Source organism: Staurois parvus, unplaced genomic scaffold (assembly GCF_062004578.1).
Source record: "Staurois parvus isolate SC_StPar_1 unplaced genomic scaffold, SC_StPar_1.0 ptg000280l, whole genome shotgun sequence".
Taxonomy (NCBI): domain Eukaryota; kingdom Metazoa; phylum Chordata; class Amphibia; order Anura; family Ranidae; genus Staurois; species Staurois parvus.
Window position 1 is genome coordinate 76,639 of NW_028318076.1, and position 20,224 is coordinate 96,862.

The 20,224-nt window shown below is 41.3% G+C and overlaps 1 protein-coding gene across 3 annotated transcripts in view; it reads left to right on the top strand.

Moving 5' to 3' along the window:
• The first annotated feature begins 5,549 nt into the window (after positions 1-5,549).
• FOXRED2 (FAD dependent oxidoreductase domain containing 2) overlaps positions 5,550-20,224 on the top strand; it is a 29,435-nt gene continuing 14,760 nt past the window's right edge. Inside the window, exons 1-8 of one of the 3 annotated variants that reach the window (XM_089681826.1) lie at positions 5,550-5,689; positions 5,953-6,063; positions 9,500-9,634; positions 12,613-13,107; positions 15,704-15,955; positions 16,554-16,835; positions 17,903-17,938; positions 19,784-19,950. In XM_089681826.1, coding sequence (XP_089537952.1) covers positions 12,614-13,107; positions 15,704-15,955; positions 16,554-16,835; positions 17,903-17,938; positions 19,784-19,950 — 1,231 coding nt within the window. In that variant the 5' untranslated portion in view covers positions 5,550-5,689; positions 5,953-6,063; positions 9,500-9,634; position 12,613. Of the gene's footprint in view, positions 5,690-5,952; positions 6,064-8,853; positions 9,055-9,499; positions 9,635-12,612; positions 13,108-15,703; positions 15,956-16,553; positions 16,836-17,902; positions 17,939-19,783; positions 19,951-20,224 lie in introns of those variants that run through there. The other 2 variants (XM_089681828.1, XM_089681827.1) reach the window with 2 other exon arrangements.

Consider the following 20,224-nt stretch of genomic DNA (forward strand, 5'->3'; position numbering starts at 1 on the left):
ATCACCCGCACCTGCACACCTGTCAGATTAAAACCTGCAGCTGTGTTCATAACAGCTGCTGTGTCTCCATTCAGTAACATGTGGCTTCAGCCACATGAACAAATCACTCATTCACATGGCCAGTGTACCTGTGTGAAAGACCCCCCACACCCTTTTATTTATTTTTTTTTCATTTTTACAATTTTTTTTAACTACTACTTTTAAAAAATTTTCAACAACCATGTTGGGCAGATGAATGAACTTGAAGTTCTCTGTACCAAGGCTGTCTGTTCATTCACAAACTGAAGCATAGTAAACACAGTTTACTATACTTCAGTTATGAATGAACATGGCGTGTGATTGGTACCGATCATTCACTATGTTCATGGAGGAAAGAGAAAAGGAAGGGGTTAGTAAATATGACATATTTAACACCCCCCATCCTGAAATGATCCCCCTGTGTGCTCGCAGGAGCTGACAGTCAGCAGAAGGGAGAGGAGAAGAAGCCGCTGCTGTGGAGGGGGACACAGGAGGATCGAGGCTGTGGGAGGGAGGAGTTGGATCCTGCACAGGGAGAATGATCAGAACTGATCCCCCTGCAGCAGCTGAAAGCTGGCAGAAGAGAAAGGAAAAGGCAGCTGTGCTGCAGGGGAAGCAGTTGGATGATTGGTTTCAGGGACCTCCCCCCCAGGGAACCCCCCCCCCCAATTAATGATTAATAAATATCCATTAAAAAAAAATATGAAAAAAAATTAGAAAATAGTTGCACTGAATAGGGGAATGAGAGATTTGGAGCAGTGAGCTGAGGGGGAACCAGACTGGGAGACAGGAGTGGGAAGCCCAGCTACAAAAGACATCTATGGCTGTGTCTGTGTCAGGGAGGGGGGAGAGCAGAAAATAATATACAGGTAAATATACAGGCTGGGCAGTTGGAGAAACAGGATTGATTGTGAGAGACAGGATAGATTAGATGGGAGGAGTACACGAGGTACATGAGAGAAGGACTGAGACTGCAGGGAGACTTACCTGGGTACAATGGATGGGACTGAGAAGACTGGAGTGTGATTGCAGGGATGAGGGGCGGTATATGACAGGCAGAGTGAGTAGCGCAAGAATCTGGAGGGGGGATGAGAAACAGACTTACTGAGATAAATAGAAGGGGATGGGAGAAGCAGAGCTAACATCAGAGCACTGAGCAGAGCTGCGGGAGAATGACAGGAGGCTGTGGATCGGATGCAAATGTAGCAGAAAGGCAGAAAAGCAGCTGCCCAGGCCGCTTGCTGAACTGATAGGGCCCGGGCACAGTACTGGAGGACCGGTGGTACCCCCTTATCAGCGGCCCTGATGGGCAGCACAGTGAGAAAGTGGTTAGCACTTCCGCCTTGCAGCACTAGGGTCGGCGGTTTGAATCCAGACCATGAGGCCATCAGGCCTTTGCGTGTTCTCCCTGTGCCTGTGTGGGTTTCCTCTGGTTTCCTCCCACACTCCAAAGACATGCTGGTAGGTTAATATAACCAAAATTGTACAGCGCTGACTAATGGAAATAACTCACTCCCATATTACATAAAATAGTGTATAAACATTCATAAATGCTACTAGATCAAAAATTATATGAAAGTCCACTGTTATGAATTGATTAAACAAAGTCCAAATATTCAAATATGTGCCACAGCTTTTGTGCCAGTTCCAATGACATCCAGTCAGGGGCGGACTGAGAACTCATGGGGCAATAGGGGATCATGGGGCCCCTGTGTCCTTGCCCACACTCATAAGAGCCTATAAAAAAGGTACCAGGGGCATTTCATGGGGCCCCCTACTGACCTCGGGTCCTCGGGCAGTGCCCGAGTGCTCGAATGGTCAGTCCGCCCCTGCATCCAGTGTCTGTACCACCACCAAATGTTTGCTCACCTCCACTCAATGACCTCTCAATAAATGCTCGGTTTCAACACGCTTTTTGTCCCTTAAATGGACTATGAAGATCTCCTGAGTGTGTCCAATAACCACTATTCACAGCTTTTCCACTCACCTCCTCCTTATTATCCACTCCACCACATGTAAATAAAATGCTGCATAGTGCTTTATCCTCAAAACATTTAATAAACCCTTTAAATTGATCAATATGCACTCACTTGTTCCAGGTGCTAGATTGCACTAAATAAACAGCATAAACAATAAATCTGGTAATCTTGTGCAATAATGCCTTCACCACTATATGAATACCACACTTTACTGTTTAAAACGAACGTTGTGACGTCATCCAAACTTCCCACTGGTAGGTGAATTGGCTCCTGTCTAAATTGGTCCTAGTATGTGTAAATTTGAGTTAGGGATCTTAGATTGTAAGCTCCTTGAGGGCAGGGACTGATGTGAATGCACAATATATATGTAAAGTGCTACATAAATCAACAGTGCTATATAAGTACCTATAATGAAATAGATATATAAATCTTTTTTACACAGGATTGTCAGCATAGGTGTTAGAAGGGGGGAGTGAACATTTTATAAGGCTAATTAGGTTTAAAGGATAAGTTCACCTTTGGAACATGTTATTAACATTATATACAGTATTTCATCCGTTTTTAGGGTTGAATATGTAACATGTTCCCATAGCCGCAGCCCCTGCCCTCCCCTCCCTCTGACAGATAGTACGGGGAGACATTTCCTCGTACTATCTGTCAGATTTGAAAGCATGGCCATGTGGGGCTCTGCCCACATGGCCGCGTCACTCATTCACAGGGTTCTGTAAATGAGTGCCTACAAGTCCCGGCAGCCTTAGCGGCTGTTGGCTTGTAGTTTTCAATTAACTATCACGTTGCTGTGGAGCACTGTTGTAGTTCATTGAAGCCTCCTGTCAGTATATCTGCCTGCTCGTATATCCCAGACGGCAAACAGATATTATGACAGGCAGGCCCAGACTGGGACAAAAAATAGGCCCATGCATTTTAGACTGAGCAGCCAATTTCCAGGCAAGGGCAGTTGGTGACGGAATATTCATGGAGTCAGTCCTCCGCACTGTAATATAAAGGGGCACTGTGATATAAAGGGGACTGAACTGTAAAGGGGCACTGTATAAATTACAGTGCCCCTTTACATTACAGTGCCCCTAGAGTTCTAAATACAGTATATCCCCTATATATTCAAAGAGATGGCCCAATCCAGCAAAGAGACATCCCCATATAGCAAAGACGAGATGTTTCTTTGCTGGGCAGGGAGGTCTCTTTACTGGATGTTGATGTCCCTTCTTGGACTTGGCTGTCTCTTTGCTGGACTGGGATGTCTCTTTGCTGAACAGGGATGTATCTTTGCTGAATGGGGATGTCCCTTCTTGGACTGAGCTTTCTCTTTGCTGGATTGGGATGTCTCTTTCCTGGACCCAACTGGGCAAAGAGACAGCCCAGTCCAGCAAAGAGACAGACCATCCAGCAGAGACAGCCCATCCAGCAAAGAGACAGCCCATCCAGCAAAGAGACAGCCCATCCAGCAGAGACAGCTCATCTATCATAGAGAGAGACCATCCAGCAAAGAGACAGCCCCTCCAGCAAAGAGACAGCCCCTCCAGCAAAGAGGCAGCTCATCCAGCAAAGAAACAGCCCCTCCAGCAAAGAGATAGCTCATCCAGCAAATAGACAGTCCGTCCAGCAAATAGACAGTCCCTCCAGCAAAGAGACAACCCCTCCAGCAAAGAGACAGCTCATTCAGCAAAGAGACAACCCCTCCAGCAAAGAGACAGCTCTTCCAGCAAAGAGACAGCCCCTCCAGCAAAGATACAGCTAATCCAGCAAAGATACAGCCCCTCCAGCAAAGAGACAGCTCATCCAGCAAAGAGACAGTCCGTCCAGCAAAGAGACAGCCCCTCCAGCAAAGAGACAGCCCCTCCAGCAAACAGACAGCTCATTCAGCAAAGAGACAGCTCCTCCAGCAAAGAGACAGCTCCTCCAGCAAAGAGACAGCCCATCCAGCAGAGACAGCCCCATCCACCGCTGCTACTTCACCTGCCGGCGGCCGAGGGTGAAGAGGCCGCCATTCTCCCTCCAGTGCAGCGGCCGGCCGAGGAGGTGTCCCTGTGTCAGCGGCGCTTCCTGCTTGTCTTCAGGAGCTGTCACTGCTGCTTCTCCTGAAGGCCCTGCTTTGGGCATAGCTGCACAGCTGGAGGTGAGCGGCGGCCACATCTGTATTAGCCCCGTCCAGACAACGGTCACAGCTTACCTCCCGCTGTGTGGCCAGGTCATCTTAAGCCCGGCGACCCTGTTCCCTATGGCCAGTCTTTGCAGAAGACCTGCATGGCATCAGCGATCTACTGATCGCTCGTGCAATGCTTTCCAGGGTCCTTTGGACAAAAATTAAAAATGCACATGTTTTTACCTGCAAAAAAATGTGCATTTATTACTTTTGTCCAAAAGGGGAACTTATCCTTTAAGATAGTTAGGTTTGAGCTGGAATTCCACTTTGAGTAGGTAGGTATTCATGCTGCCTTTGTAAAATAACAGATTCCTGCACATTGCCCTGTGCTTGGTATAGGAATGGTAAGCGCAATTTAAATTTTGGGTTAATAATTAGTTTTCTTTGTAAGTAAAGGCTGCTGTGTGTGGGAGAGGCAACCTAATGTTGGGCATGGATTTATATTCAGATTGATGTGTGCAGTACAGTCTAGGTTGCTGTCTCTACATTCCAGTTTCCACAATGTCAGACCTGAATGCAGCAACACTGTCGGATCTGCTAGACCAGCCTTTCTGAACCAGGGTGCCCAGGCACCCTGGGGTGCCTTGAGGTTTCTTCAGGGGTGCCTTGGCAAAATGTCTAAAAATTGCCCAAAACTTGTTTGCAAGCCAGGGGTGGAACAAGCTTGGCTTTTTTTTACACAAAGCCACGTTTTCATTGTGCACCATTATAACCTAGCTGCTGGCATCCTGACAACCAATTACATTAGTTGATAAGGAGGATGTCAGTTGCCCGCACAGCATCCTAGTTTGATCTTCCCCTGCCCATCTCCATCAGTGCTGGGGTCACATGAGAAGAGAAACACTGGAATACTAGTCAGTACCAGTGTGAAAAAGTGTATTTGCTTTGGAAGAATAAATAATCTCTAATGTTGGATGTCCTACGTCTGTGGATGTTGCTGCATTATAGAAAACTATTAGAATAGTTTTTCACGTTTTAGAATGGGGTGCCCTTTTAAAAGTATGGACAGTCTTAAGGTACCCCATCTTCGAATGGTGTGCTTCAAGAATGTCTAGAATTTTAAAGGGTGCCTTGAATGAAGAAAAGTTGAGAAACATTGAGCTAGACAACCTGACAGCTACATGTGGACTACTGACACATGAATGTATTATTTACAGGCAGCTTATGAAGAGGATGTTATCATTCAGGATTCTACTGCCGTGATCATCATGATGGCAGCAGCGCTGTACAGGAAAGTGCTGATCTCTAATAAATGGATGCACAGCCTGGAGGTGAATGATATAAATCCTCTTTATACAGACGGCCGGTAGGAGTCGCTCTCAGCCCAGTGTCTTCTGAATAGTTGTGCCTGGAAGGCAGAACACCACGTGACATCACTTCATCCTCCCATTGGATGGAGTTTAGCTCAACGGAAATGAATGGAGCGATGAAGGCAGACCATTATAAAGGGACAGGACAGAGATTTCTGTATACTCCACATTTATGTGATCGTTGTCTATTCTTGGTTTAGCTGAGGTGTATGACTTCAATGGTGAGCAGCGTTGATGAGTCAGATGAGCTGTGATCACAGGGATCTGCCTCCAGGAGACCTGTCAGTTTATGGGGGGGGGGGCTGTGCTGGCTGCATCCTGAGATGATGTGACGGCTGTGACAGGCAGAGGTCGGTGATTAGACTTCTTCCTCTGTGATCCATGCTGTTCCTATTAGTTTTCCTGCTCACAGATGAGAATATGGCAGTATGTCATAGAGAGCTACTGATACTGGGACTGATTTGTGTCATTTGCTTTTCTTTAGAGACTCTCCCAGATCCCACACTGCTGTCTTATGATGGGCTTGTTCATCCCATGGCATTCATTGGTTGGAACTGTGGTGAGCGATCACTTTATCCAGGGTCATGTCTGAGAGGTGAGTAACAGACAAGGCACCAAAAGAGTGACATTTGTTTTATATTAAAGTTGAACTCCGGGAAGAAAACAAAAAACACTGCCCCCCCCCCTCCTCTGCACTGCAAGGGTTAAATGTTCATGACATCTGGGGGTAGTGGAAGAGATGGGCTCGGGCATCCTCCAAACTCATCTCCCAACCCTGAACATGCTTTGTGTACTCCAGTGAGCTGCAGACTGGAACATTCCCCTCCCCACAGCTCATGGAGCACATTTATTGAAATGCAAACAAGCACAATGTACGGTAATCCTCGATTATTTGTAAAATAAAACAGAGGAGACTGACAAGTCCATAGATACTGAAATGTCATGCCTCAAAATTATAATTCTACTCAATGTTCGTAAAGCTCAGCAGTATAGAAATAACCGTTACAAAAAAAACACACAGGAGGGCGCAAACACCTAGTGCATTATCAGAGATTTATTGTAAAAAATGAAAATATTGCCAAAATGGTTACTCACAAAAAAAAGAAGAAATGAAGGTATTAAAACCATGAGGCACAATCCAATGCAGGAATCATGTGGCCTAACAAGTGATACCGTTATGCTAAAGAACTAACGCATTTAGGGGGCACACCTCCTTTTTCAGAGCTGAGCTAACCAGCAAACACCAAAGTCAGAATACATTTACTTTAATAGACCTATGTACAGCCCATACAGGGGTGGAAACTGAGTCACAGACAAGATCAAAGGTCATCCAAACAATGACCCCACTACCATAAATGCTCGGGATAATTCACCAAATGATCACATGAAATAGCATAGAGCATGGGTAAAAAAGAAAGAAAAATATCTCAAAATCCACACATAGTCCTATCCTGCATATCTCCAATGGTGGTGGGGTAATGACCACTGGGACACAAGCTGGTGCCCACAGTGATTGGAGAGCCAGAAGTGCATCATGCTGTCAACTTCTGGTGGGGTTATTGCTTGGGCTGACTTTTGACCCTGTAAGTTTTTGCCTCTGTGTGGGATGTACAGAGGTCTATTAGAGTAGATATATTCTGCTTTTAGTGTTTGCTGCTTAGCTCCACTTTGAAGAAGGAAGTGCGCTCCCGAAACACGGCAGATCGCCAGTAAAATGGTATTGTTTGTTAGGCCACAACAAACACCAGGAGTGTGAAAAGCATTGCACCCATGATCTGTGAATTGCTGGTGCAGTATCAGGCTCCTGCAGACACTGTCTCCAGCCTTCTTGCCAGAATCTCTGTGTGGGCTTTCAGTTTGAAAGCTGGAGGAAGTGTCAGTGAACTAAGAAGGTAATCATGAGTGTTTTCATAGTTCATTGAGAACTACAACCATCGGCTGCATTGGCAGAAGGGACTTGTAGTTTCTTCATTTACAGATTCCTGTGAATGAATGACGAGAATGTGCATGCAGATCTCCACACAGCTGCACCCATTTTTAAAATAGGAAAGCAGCTGCAGGGAGAGGATCCCCCTCCCAGTGTCGCAGAGAAAGGGGAGCTAAGGGGGAGGGTGGTCTCTTTGAGCATGTTACATTTTACACCCTAAATATGGTTTCAAAAGGTGAACAAATCCTTTAATTTCAATTTTTGTTACTTAAAACTAAACTCTTTTGTTCCCCCAACCCCAAATAATCCCCGCCGCAAATAATAATAACAAAACCATATTTAAATGCCCCTTTTACTCACCTGAATCTGGCAGAAGTCATGTGGCATTTTTATCCCAAGCATTTAAAACCTAAAAAGTGTAGTCAAAATAAAAGCACAAAAACCTGCACAAGGGACATAACATACTATTAATACATCCATCAATGCCATCCCACTCTGCTGCCACAATCTTCTGGTGCACTCATCAAAAGTGCCTGACTATGCCTGCCCCTTCCGCCCAGCCCCTACATTCATTGAAGTCAGTACTACAGCTTCAATGTATGAAACACCATTCTTGAATGGAGGACAGGTGGATGATTGGGTACCTGCTCCCTCCATTCATAGATCATCTTTCATTCAAATGATATGTAGTACTGGCTTCTATGAATGGAGGAGCTGGGCAAAAAGGGTGGGCATAGTTGGACATTCTTGATGAGTTAAAATGAGAGCTCCCTCAGTTCTGTTAACCCCTGCCACACTTGAAGATTATAGAGGTGGGAGTGGGGGTGGGGTTATTGACCGAGAAAGATTCAAAGGAAACCAGGAGCTAGCAGCACAAGGGACACATCACATTTATAGAAAGTCATGTGCCTTGTGCTGATTTTTGTGCTTTTTTTTATTTTGACTACACCTAGGCTTTAAATGTAGTTATCTTTTTAGACAGCATACAGTACCTGTCTAGTAACTCCTAAGATCTGTTCATATGAGTACCTATCTGAGTACCTAAACAACTCACAGTGAAAAATGGTCAGCTGGTCTAGTTTTGTCTTGAAACATAAAAGAGAAATATATCACATACTTTTAGCAGAACAGGAAGATGGTAGACAAATGCAATTACTCGATAAAGAATGAGAGTGCTCTGATGATGTGTACTCACACGATACGCGTTAGGGAAGTGCCAAGCTATTTATATCCCGTGTACATGTACCTCTGGTCTGGCCGTTTATGAGCAGCTGAATCGTTGTTAGTAAGTTCTTTTCTGATTATTTACCTACTTTAATAAACGATATCACATTATTTGAGGCCTTTTTCCACGGGCTCTTTATTTCAGGGGAGCCTGTAATTCTGAAGGTCCTGGGGCTGTGCTTAGCAAAGGACACATCTGCAAGTGACATCCCTGGATCCATGACACAGCTCCTCCTGGAACGGATGACATCTAGTGGTCGCCCTATAGATGACATCCGCCTGATCCTTTAATACAGTGGCTGGACTCAGCTTCCATCCGGATAGATGACATCTAGTGGTCACCCTATAGATGACATCTCCTGGCTCCAGTGATACAGTGGCTGAGCACCAGGGGCAGGTCTTAAATGCTCCATGCGCTTTAATATGCGCTATCTGGTTAGTGCATTATTTGGCTATTATCATTTCTGAAAGTCACTACTTTTGGTTCTTTACATATTGGAGACTGTATGCATTTTCAGCACATCTGATGAACTTACACTGACATTTTACTGATCCACTATCATATGTGGTCTATCATATGTTTAATCGCTATTTGGGTTAGTGCTGCACTCTCATTCTTTATCAATTACTTTGGAGGTTCCCGAGGTGCCTTTTTGTGCAAGCAGCTACCGTACTTACACCTATACACTGCGCTCGATTTTATATATAGATTTTATATCTAAGTTTATTTTAAATGCAATTACTCATCTTAGTGCATTTCTAAGCTGCCTTGGCATTAACATTTACATGCTGGGATTCCCAGCTGTACGTCTCACATAGCCACAAGGATCTTGATTTGACAAAATTGCTTTATCTTTGATTAAATTTTTTGTTTCATCAGGCTTATGCAAAAGGATTTCTTATTGCCATGATTCAATTGACAACTCCCTAGTATTTATGGATAACAAGCTCGGACCATAGTGATATGTATTGTGCTACACTATACTGGTTACTTTCCAGGTGTCTTTCTTTGCAGGTGAGTAACTTAAGGAATGTGGTCATAGGGTACATTGTAAAGGAGAATATATAATATATTTGTGTGTGTATATATATATATATATATATATATATATATATAAATATATTATTATTAGATATAAATGATATGTGTTTCTTTATAAGCTGTAAAGCTATTCTATACTCTTTAGCTGGAGAAAAGAAACATTTCCCCTTCCCTTTGCAGATGTGGATCTATACAGACACATGCAACAGTGACATCATTTTAGCAGTTACTTAACATGTGAACATATTACTGAGCATGGTCTTAAAGTGTGACTTAACAAGCTTTGAATAAGGCTTTGTTTGTGATAAGAGGGTAGGTTTGATCATCTCCAAAGACTATTGAGTTACTTGGAGGCAGCAATGTACAATGAATGAAACAGAGATTTAGAAACCCAATCAAAATATCACTGTGTGGAGATCTCCTTAGGAGGCGAAAATGGTAGCCCACTGGTGTCTGGGGTATTACAGCAAATTACCTGTCCATAGTAGAGCAGTTAATATTACAACACAATTATTAGATTCAGTGACAAATATCAGAGCACACTTGATTTCCACTCTTGCACTCTTGATTTTATAGAATATAGATGTAAATAATCACGCATTGGGATTGATTTAGTAAAACTGAAGCATGCAAGATCTGGTGCATCTCTGCACAGAAACCAATCAGATTCCATATTCTTTTTGTCAAAGCTTAATTGAACAAGCTGAAGTTAGAAACTGATTGGCTACCATGCACAGCTGCACCAGATTTTGCACTCTCTTGATTTAGTAAATCAACTCCATTGCATTTTTCCTAGCCAGGTCAACCTGCAAACAGTGTTTGCAGTGGGCTTAAAGAGAAACTAAATCCATGAATGTAATTGTTTCCCAAAACAGTTACATTGTAAGCATGCATGTACGATAACTGTTACAGATGCTTGTGCTTTTACCAGTCAGATCATCAAATGACTGGTGTCATAACTAATCAAAAGTTCTGCACCATGACAACTAGATGTCAAACTGAAGCTAAGATGGCAGATTCCTTGGCTGTAAAGGATATGAGGGTTTGTTTCAAATCGGCTCTGAACTGTTAACACATGGAAAAATGTTATCTGGTCCAGGGAATCGCAGCTCCAAATGCATTAATGGCAGCATAGGGCTTCTCTGAGTTTATTGTTGTTCCTACTATTTTTGCTGTGAGCTCTACACGGTTGCCAAACCGCCTCAATATCTATCTAAAGACTGTTTTGGCAGTGGTTCCATCCTCTTATTATCCCCTACCCCAAGAAGGAGAATACAGGGGCATCCTGGAAATCCAGAATCCATCCATCATCTTTGGCACATGTTAGTGCAGGGCAACCTGTGTTCCTGTCAGGCAGCATTGCTGGTGAGCTTGGACCTACAACCATAAACAGCTTATTTTATTTATCTCATTACATGTATTCTGATTGTAAGACATTCTTTCCAGTTTCATCCACCATGTTCTTCTAATAAAATTTCAAGATTTGTTTATACAGTGTGGTTTATTGGTGGTTAGGAGCTTTTCACTGCATGGTGAGCTGCACACGGGCCACAGGGTGCAGTGGGCACAGCACAGGCAGATTTAGAGTAACATAGCACATTTTGGATAAGCTCAAATGACCTGAAGGGTACATTCACCCATCAACTGTGGGCAGTATGGGGTTTATTTACTAAAGGTAAATAGACTGTTCACTTTGCAAGGGAATTATCCTTTAGGTTAGTGAATAAGGTATAGTTCTGATGATTTCTATCAACCAATCATGTGCAAGCAAAAATACTGCTTTTTGTTTTATTTTCCTTTGCATGTGATTGGGTATTCTTTGCAATGTAAACTTTCATCACATTTACTAAGCTAAGGGAAAATTGTCCTGCAAAGTGAAAATCCCCTTGTAAAGTAAACAACCTGCATGCATATAGTGAATCGGCCCTTTTGTGTTGTATGCTGAAACCTTTGTCATCAGTAACACTAGAAAAAAATTGCAGAGTCGGTGTAAAGAACTCTGGCATTTGTGATCAAATACAAAGTTTATCCAGTGCAGAACTGAACAGTGGTTTCTGTTATTCTGGCCACTTTGAATGTATAAAATGGAAAAACATGCATATTACTTGCATGGCAACATTTTTGATTCAGGCATAGTGTACACAGTACTAAACAGATCCCGAATGTCTTAAGTATAACACATGATAAATAGCTGTTTTTTTTCTGTTAAATAATAAAAACACAAAAATTATTTATTTTATAATGGTTGGGTGTACACCTACATATTTTTGTGTGTTTCAAAGCCTAAGTACAGTAAAAAAAATTCAGTGCAAGGGACATAACTTACAGTCAGTAGAATGTGTCCCTTGTGCTGATGTCTCTTCTGTTAGTAGAAATCCTTCTCCATCCATTCCCCCCTCACACCCACTGCCATAATCGTCAGGTCCAGTGGAGGTTATTAGAAATGTGGAATTTGTCACAGGCGCTCATCAAGAGAGTCTAACTATGCTGCCCTTTCCATCCAGCTGCTCCATGAATAGAAGATGTACTACAGCTTCTATAAATTAAACAGGGTCTACGAATGGATGACAGCAGATGATTGAAAGGTCTGCCCCCTCCATTCAAAGATCCTGTTTTATTCATAGAATAGATGATTCATAGAGAGCCTGTTACAGCCCTTTAGTTCCATTAACCCCCATCTCACTGGAAGTGTATGGCTGGAGCTATGGATGGATACTAATAGAAGAGGCATCAGCACAAGGGACACATCCTACTAACAGAAGCTTTGTCTTCTGCACTGATTTTCTTTTTTTTTTTGACTGCACTTAAGCTTTAATGTATGGAAAGTCCATGACATAAGAGCTGTTGTGGTGCTTATCAATTGCTGTTTCCTCATTGTAAATAATATTCATGTTTTAAGATCTATCCACCTTTTATTAAAATAATTTAACTTTACATTTTTTATTGTGCAGAATGCAGGTTTTGCAGATCATTTTTCTTCTAAGCCTTCCATATGTGTCCTCAAAGCTACACTCCTATGATTACTGTGTCCTTGGAGCTGGTCCTGGAGGGCTTCAGATTGCAAAATTTCTTGAAGATTCTCAAAGGGACTATGTAGTCTTTGAAAGGAACAATAGACCTGGTAGCTTCTTTTTACATCTTCCACGGCACCGTAAGTTAATCAGCATAAACAAACAATTTACTGGTCGGAAGAACAAAGAATTTAATCTTCGTCATGACTGGAATTCTCTGCTGAGCAAAGATGAACAATTGCTTTTTGGGCATTATTCACATGATTTCTTTCCTCATGCGGATGATATGGTGAGGTATTTACAAAATTTCAGTATTGGTATCAATGTGCGTTATGGAACAGATATCAAAAACGTCCGGATAGAAACCAACCCAGAAGCATGGAACGGACACCGATTTCTACTTCTGGATCAAACAAGACAAGAACATGAGTGCAAGTAAGTGAAAACAAATGTAGCCTATAATGTCAAATTACTGAGATAAAATAGCTCCTATATGTGAAACTCTGCTATATCAGTTATTTGAATTAAAATATATTTATACTAATAGATATGCAGGCTTTGATCAGTGTAATATTAATAAAACATGTCTTTTTTTAGTTTCATTGAGATAAGGGTCTGGTATAGATGAATGGCATCCCTGGCTGCTTTGTTTACAAACAGAATGAAGATGCGGGGAGTTGTCATTTATATACTTTTTTTCTTTGTCAGTGTTGCTGTAGTAGGTTTTATACATTATATAACACAACTCCAGTGGATGTGCGCACACTGGTAAACAACAGAAGAAAGACTGCTAACACGTTTTGTGCCATTAAGCAATTAATCATAGCTGCCATGCTTGTGTGATGCTATGATCCAGTGCTTCTCCTGATGCACTGTGGATGCGGTTTTACAGTCTTTATATTGATAGAATAAAGAAGTTGGCTTTTACCAGTGTGTGGATCAGTTGAAGTGGTGTTATTGTGTTGAAGTGGTGAGCTGGACCAGTACCTGGACTGTGTGGGGCAGGCTTATCATGGACTAACCTGGATCAGTGCTTTGTTTTATTAAAAGCAATATGTTTTATACATCACACAGATGCTCACCCCCCGGGCATGTTATTTAATGGAGTTTAAAATTTTTAATGTTTCTTAGTAAGCATGACAAAAATCATTGTTCCCAGCCAAACAAAATTGAATTTTTTTTTTTTTGGTACACGTTCCCCGTGCTTTTTGTTTGAGAATCCCTTGCCTGTTAAGCTAGTAAATAGTCAGAACAGTTTTTAATCATTTGGTTCTAACTAACTTTTATTGGGGTTTGGATTTGGCACCCAAATTTTAGTAATGTTAGTTGAACCCTGCTCAAACCTAACCTGGGCATGTTCAGTTCATCAATAGTACCTCTGTCACATATATATACTGCTCAAAAAATGAAAGGAACACTTTGAACACTTTGAAAACACATCAGATCTCAATGGGGAAAAATATCATGCTGGATATCTATACTGATATGGAGTTCAAAGACACCCTGAATATCAAAGTGAAAAAATGATGCGGCAGGCTAGTCCATTTTGCTAAATTTCATTGCAGCAACTTAAAATGGTACTCAGTAGTTTGTATGGCCCCCATGTGCTTGTATGCATGTCTGACAACATCGGGGCATGCTCCTAATGAGACAACGGATGGTGTCCTGGGGTATTTCCTCCCAGATCTGGAACAGGGCATCACTGAGCTCCTGGCAGTCTGAGTTGCAACCTGGTGGCATCGGATGGACCGAAATATGATATCCCAGAAGTGTTGTATTGGATTTAGGTCAGGAGATGGGGGCCATTCAATGGCATCAATTCCTTCATCCTCCAGGAGCTGCTTGCATACTCTCGCCACATGAGGCCGGGCATTGTCATGCACAAGGAGGAACCCAGGACCCACTGCAGCAGTGTAGGGTCTGACAATGAATCCAAGGATTTCATCCCGATACCTAATGGCAGTCAGGTGCCATTGTCTAGCCTGTAGAGGTCTGTGCGTCCCTCCATGGATATGCCTTCCCAGACCATCACTGACCCACCACCAAAACTGTCATGCTGAACTATGTTATAGGCAACATAATGTTCTCCATTGCTTCTCCAGACCCTTTCACGTCTGTCACATGTGCTCAGGGTGAACCTGCTCTCATCTGTGAAAACCTGCCAATTCTGATATTCAATGGCAAATACCAATTGAGCTCTGTGGTTCCGGGCAGTGAGCACAGAGCCCTCTAGAAGACGTCGGGCCCCTGGCCACCCTTATAAAGTCTGTTTCTGATAGTTTGGTCAGAGACATTCACACCAGTGGCCTGCTGGAGGTCATTTTGTAGGGCTCTGGCAGTGCTCATCCTGTTCCTCCTTGTACAAAGGAACAGTTACTGGTCCTGCTGATGGTTTAAGGACCTTCTACGGCACTGTCCAGCTCTCCTAGAACAACTGCCTGTCTCCTGGAATCTCCTCCGTGCACTTGAGACTGTGCTGGGAGACACAGCAAACCTCCTGGCAATGGCACGTATTGATGTGCGATCCTGGAGGAGTTGGACTGCCTGTGCAACCTCTGTAGCGTCCAGGTATCGCCTCATGCTACCAATATTGACACTGACCCTAGCCAAATGCAAAACTAGTGAAAAACAGAAAAGATGAGTAGGGAAAAAAAATGTTAGTGGCCTCCACCTGTAAAACCATTCCTGTTTTGGGGGTCGTCTCATTGTTGTGCATCTAGTGTGCCTGTTAATTTCATTAACAACAAAGCAGCTGAAACTGACTAACAACTCCTTCTGCTACTTAACTGACCAGATCAATATCCCAGGAGTTTAATTGACTTGATTCTATACTCTGATTAAAAAGCATTCCTTTAATTTTTTTGAGCAGTGTACAAACTGATATACTATGTTCACATAAGTGATGTGCATAATCATATGCTTGTTTTCATATGTATTTGTGGATAATTTACGTTTTGTTGATTTTGTCATTGTGGATTAACTGTATAGTGCTTTACTTATTGCCTTATTGTTTTCTTTTTGCCTGTTTCAGTGTCTTGCTAGTGGCCAGTGGTATATCTTTGCCTAATGTGGTAAACTTTCCTGGTGCAGAATATACAGAAGGTTATGAGGCTGTGTCTATAGACCCTCACAATTTTACTGGACAGAGTGTTCTTATTCTGGGGCGTGGGAACTCTGCATTTGAAACAGCTGACAATATTTTGGGCTATACCAATTTTATACATATGCTTGGTCGCTCAAGAGTTCGTTTGTCTTGGTCTACACACTATGTGGGAGATTTAAGGTGAGTGAATTAAGTCTGTCATTAAAATGAAATGTCACTCTCTCATTCAGCATTGGCTATTTGTAATCCGTTTGCTACTAGCATTAGTAAATGGATAGGAGAATATATTATATTTACTTGTTTTAAATATTGATTTTTTACATTTCTTCAGTTACTTCCTGGTTTCCATGACTAGGCAAATGATTTCATACAGCACTGGAGTCTTCAGGAGGGGAGGAGGGGTTTCCTCAGCTAAGCTCACCCTCTTGCCTGCATGCCTGAGCTAATGGCAGAAAGATTCCAGGAAGTAAATGCTACAAGAATCATCTGCTCTCATTCAAAATGGCCACAGCCAGCAATGCTAGGGGGTGTTTTTCTAAGTTATTTCTCAGCAAAATAAAACATGGAGACATGGATGGAGTTTGCTTTGAATATTAAAAATGAATTAAATAGCTCTTTTGGTTTGTAGTGGTCAGATACAGTGCAGTCCCCCTTTAAGTAGTGAACATTTTCACTAATTTTCAGTGTGTAATAATATACAGAAATTACTGAAAAATTGTTATGGCAGTCATGGATAACAGTACCTTCCAAAAAACTGATGCAATCCTTCTTTCTGCAGAGCCATTAACAATGGACTTTTGGACACGTACCAGTTGAAGTCCTTGGACGGGCTTTTAGAAGGCGATATATCTGACCTGGCACTGGTCCACGATGGGTCTGGAAAACTTTTTGTCACCCACAAGCATTATCTAAAAAATTATAATAACTCTACAAATAACAACACAATTAATCCATCCTCCATGCTTCCAAAGGATGATCTAGATAATTTTGCAGCTCGCGAACCATATGACCGTGTCATTCGTTGTTTGGGATGGAAATTTGATTTCTCAATCTTTGATAAGTAATGAAGAATTCTTTCTTCTCTTTATTGATACAGAGCAGGATATGAAAAACATATATAAATATATCATACACACACTCTTCACTAGTTAGAAAGTGCAGGCATTCTTAACAGTAAATTACAAAACGGCTTGTGTGCCAATTTTATATGCCATTTTATTTTCTTACATGAAATTCACGTTTAAAACACACAGTTATGAACTGGCACCTGAAGTTATTTAACCACTTTACCTCCGAAAGATTTTACCCCCTTCATGACCAGGGCATTTTATGCTATTTAGTACTGTGCTACTTTAACTGGTAATTGTTCAGTCATACAACACTGTACCTAAATTAAATTTTTATATTTTTTTTCACACAAATAGATGATATATAACCACCAATGAGTTTTTATTTTTTGCTATATAAATGAAAAAAACAAGTTTTTTTTCTTAGTTTCTGTTATAAAATTTTGCAAACAAATAGTCTTTCTTCATAAATGTGAGCCAGAAAATATTCTTTGTTAAAAATAACCCAAATCCAACCCAAAAATAACCCAAAAGTGTATTATTAAGTCTGTAGGAGAGTCTACAAACTATGGGATATATATATTTGACAGCCTGTCTCATTTCTTGAGTCCCTAAAATGCCAAAACAGTACATATGGCCCCCTCAAATGACCCCTTTTTTACATTTGTTTTTTTTGTAGCACCAGTGCAGTATAGCGTTAATATATGACTGGCATGATGGTGATCCGGGATACTGATTGTACATCATTTTTTTTTTAAATTTTTAAAAATATTTTTTAATTATTTATTATATATTATTAACATTTATCGATCAACTTCAGAACAACTAACCTGTCGAGTTAAAGCCACCAGCATTAATCATTGTATTCTGACAGCATGGAAACCTCCAGGTGTCAAAATACAATAGTGCAGCGAGAGGGATTCACTGACAACAACACTGAATGTGTTGGTGAGCGAATCAAGTGATTTTCTTTCTTTAAATCTGTGGATGAAGACAATAAAATAGCTTAATGTATGACCAGCCTTAGTCTTTTAAACATTTTTTTCTCTTGATTTGATAGAGCAAGTTTTCAAGGACCATGGGTATACCTTAAAAGGTTAGTCAAAATAAGTAAAGGGTGGGCCCTGGTGTACACATTTATGTGCACACTTCAGCTTATGTTCCTGTGGTTGTACACTCCCATGGGCATATGTTCAGTTTCCTTGGAAGGGTGTGCAGGTGATGGTACCTTCAAAGGCATGTACAGTCAGGTCCATAAATATTGGGACATCGACACAATTCTAATATTTTTGGCTCTATACACCACCACAATGGATTTGAAATGAAACGAACAAGATATGCTTTACCTGCAGACTGCCAGCTTTAATTTGAGGGTATTTACATCCAAATCAGGTGAACGCTGTAGGAATTACAACAGTTTGCATATGTGCCTCCCACTTGTTAAGGGACCAAAAGTAATGGGACAGAATAATAATCATAAATCAAACTTTCACTTTTTAATACTTGGTTGCAAATCCTTTGCAGTCAATTACAGCCTAAAGTCTGGAACAAATAGACATCACCAGACACTGGGTTTCATCCCTGGTGATGCTCTGCCAGGCCTCTACTGCAACTGTCTTCAGTTCCTCCTTGTTCTTGGGGCATTTTCCCTTCAATTTTGTCTTCAGCAAGTGAAATGCATGCTCAATCGGATTCAGGTCAGGTGATTGACTTGGCCATTGCATAACATTCCACTTCTTTCCCTCAAAAAACTCTTTGGTTGCTTTTGCAGTATGCTTTGGGTCATTGTTCATCTGCACTGTGAAGCGGCGTCCAATGAGTTCTGAAGCATTTGGCTGAATATGACCAGATAATATTTCCCGAAACACTTCAGAATTCATCCTGCTGCTTTTGTCAGCAGTCACATCATCAATAAATACAAGAGAACCAGTTCCATTGGCAGCCATACATGCCCACGCCATGACACTACCACCACCATACTTCACTGATGAGGTGATATGATCATGAGCAGTTCCTTTCCTTCTCCATACTCTTCTCTTCCCATCACTCTGGTACAAGTTGATCTTGGTCTCATCTGTCCTTAGGATGTTGTTCCAGAACTGTGAAGGCTTTTTTAGATGTCGTTTGGCAAACTCTAACCTGGCCTTTTTTTTAAAAATTGCACCACACCAAAATATGATGTATGGGGTACCACTAAGAATTAATGCTACCCTTAAAGAGCAGAGCCCTGACTGGAAAGAGGTTGAGAAACACTGCTCTAAAGATTGCATTTGGATTTTGCCAACACATCTGAATGTCCTCTAATGTGTATTGGCAGGCTTCATCAGCCTCCATACAAGCTTTTTAGTGCATTTCATTACAGGTGGTTTATAATATAACATTGGAAATGAGAAAGGAAAAAAATTGGCATTTCAAAAAAACTGTTTAAATGTCAAGACGTAGAAAAGCTCACTTGCTTAATGACATATTTTGTCAGATTTTATTTGTGCTATTCATTTATATAATGTAAACACATTCTCTAGCACTTTACAAACCATACAGACTTACATACTGCCATACTCTTCACATTCTCTGCCATTAAGAGAGCTTTTACATGAAGAGAACATACATACTCCATGCAGATAGTGTCTGTTATGTTACTTGAAGCCAGAATCATATTTGATACATGTTTGATTGAACAATTTGATACATGTTATGTTGCTCCCAATTATTAGTATATCTGTTTTTATGCATTACAATATAGATTTTTGTCAGCTTAGGTTTGTTTTAAAATGTACCTTGTTTTTGATACATTTTGATACATGTTATACATGTTTGATACATGTTATACAATTTGATACATGTTATGTTGCTCCCAATTATTAGTATATCTGTTTTTATGCTTTACAATATAGATTTTTGTCAGCTTAGGTTTGTTATAAAATGTATCTTGTTTTTTTAGGTCTATTAAACTGAAGCCTGGTTTTGGCCTAAAGAAAAAATATCCCTTGGTAAATGTGAACTATGAAGCGAAACATACTCAAGGTTTGTTTGTGGTGGGTGCTGCCAGCCATGGCATTGACTTTCGCAAATCAGCCGGTGGATTCATCCATGGTTTTCGCTATACCGGTGAGAAAATTGGCTTTTTGTTGTTTCTTTTACTGCTTTGTTCAGTCAAAATATATAAAGGTATATTTATAAAGCAGTGAATGTGACATTCAGCAAACATTCACTGCAGGTTAATTCACTGGTGCCCCGTTCACATCTGGCATTTTGGGATCTCAGGCAGAATTGCTACAATTTTGCCTGCAATCTCAAATTGTACTGCAATAGTGGCAAAATGCACCACGTGTGTTTAGGGTGCCATTTGTTTTCAATCACAGTAGAACTGCACCACATTTAG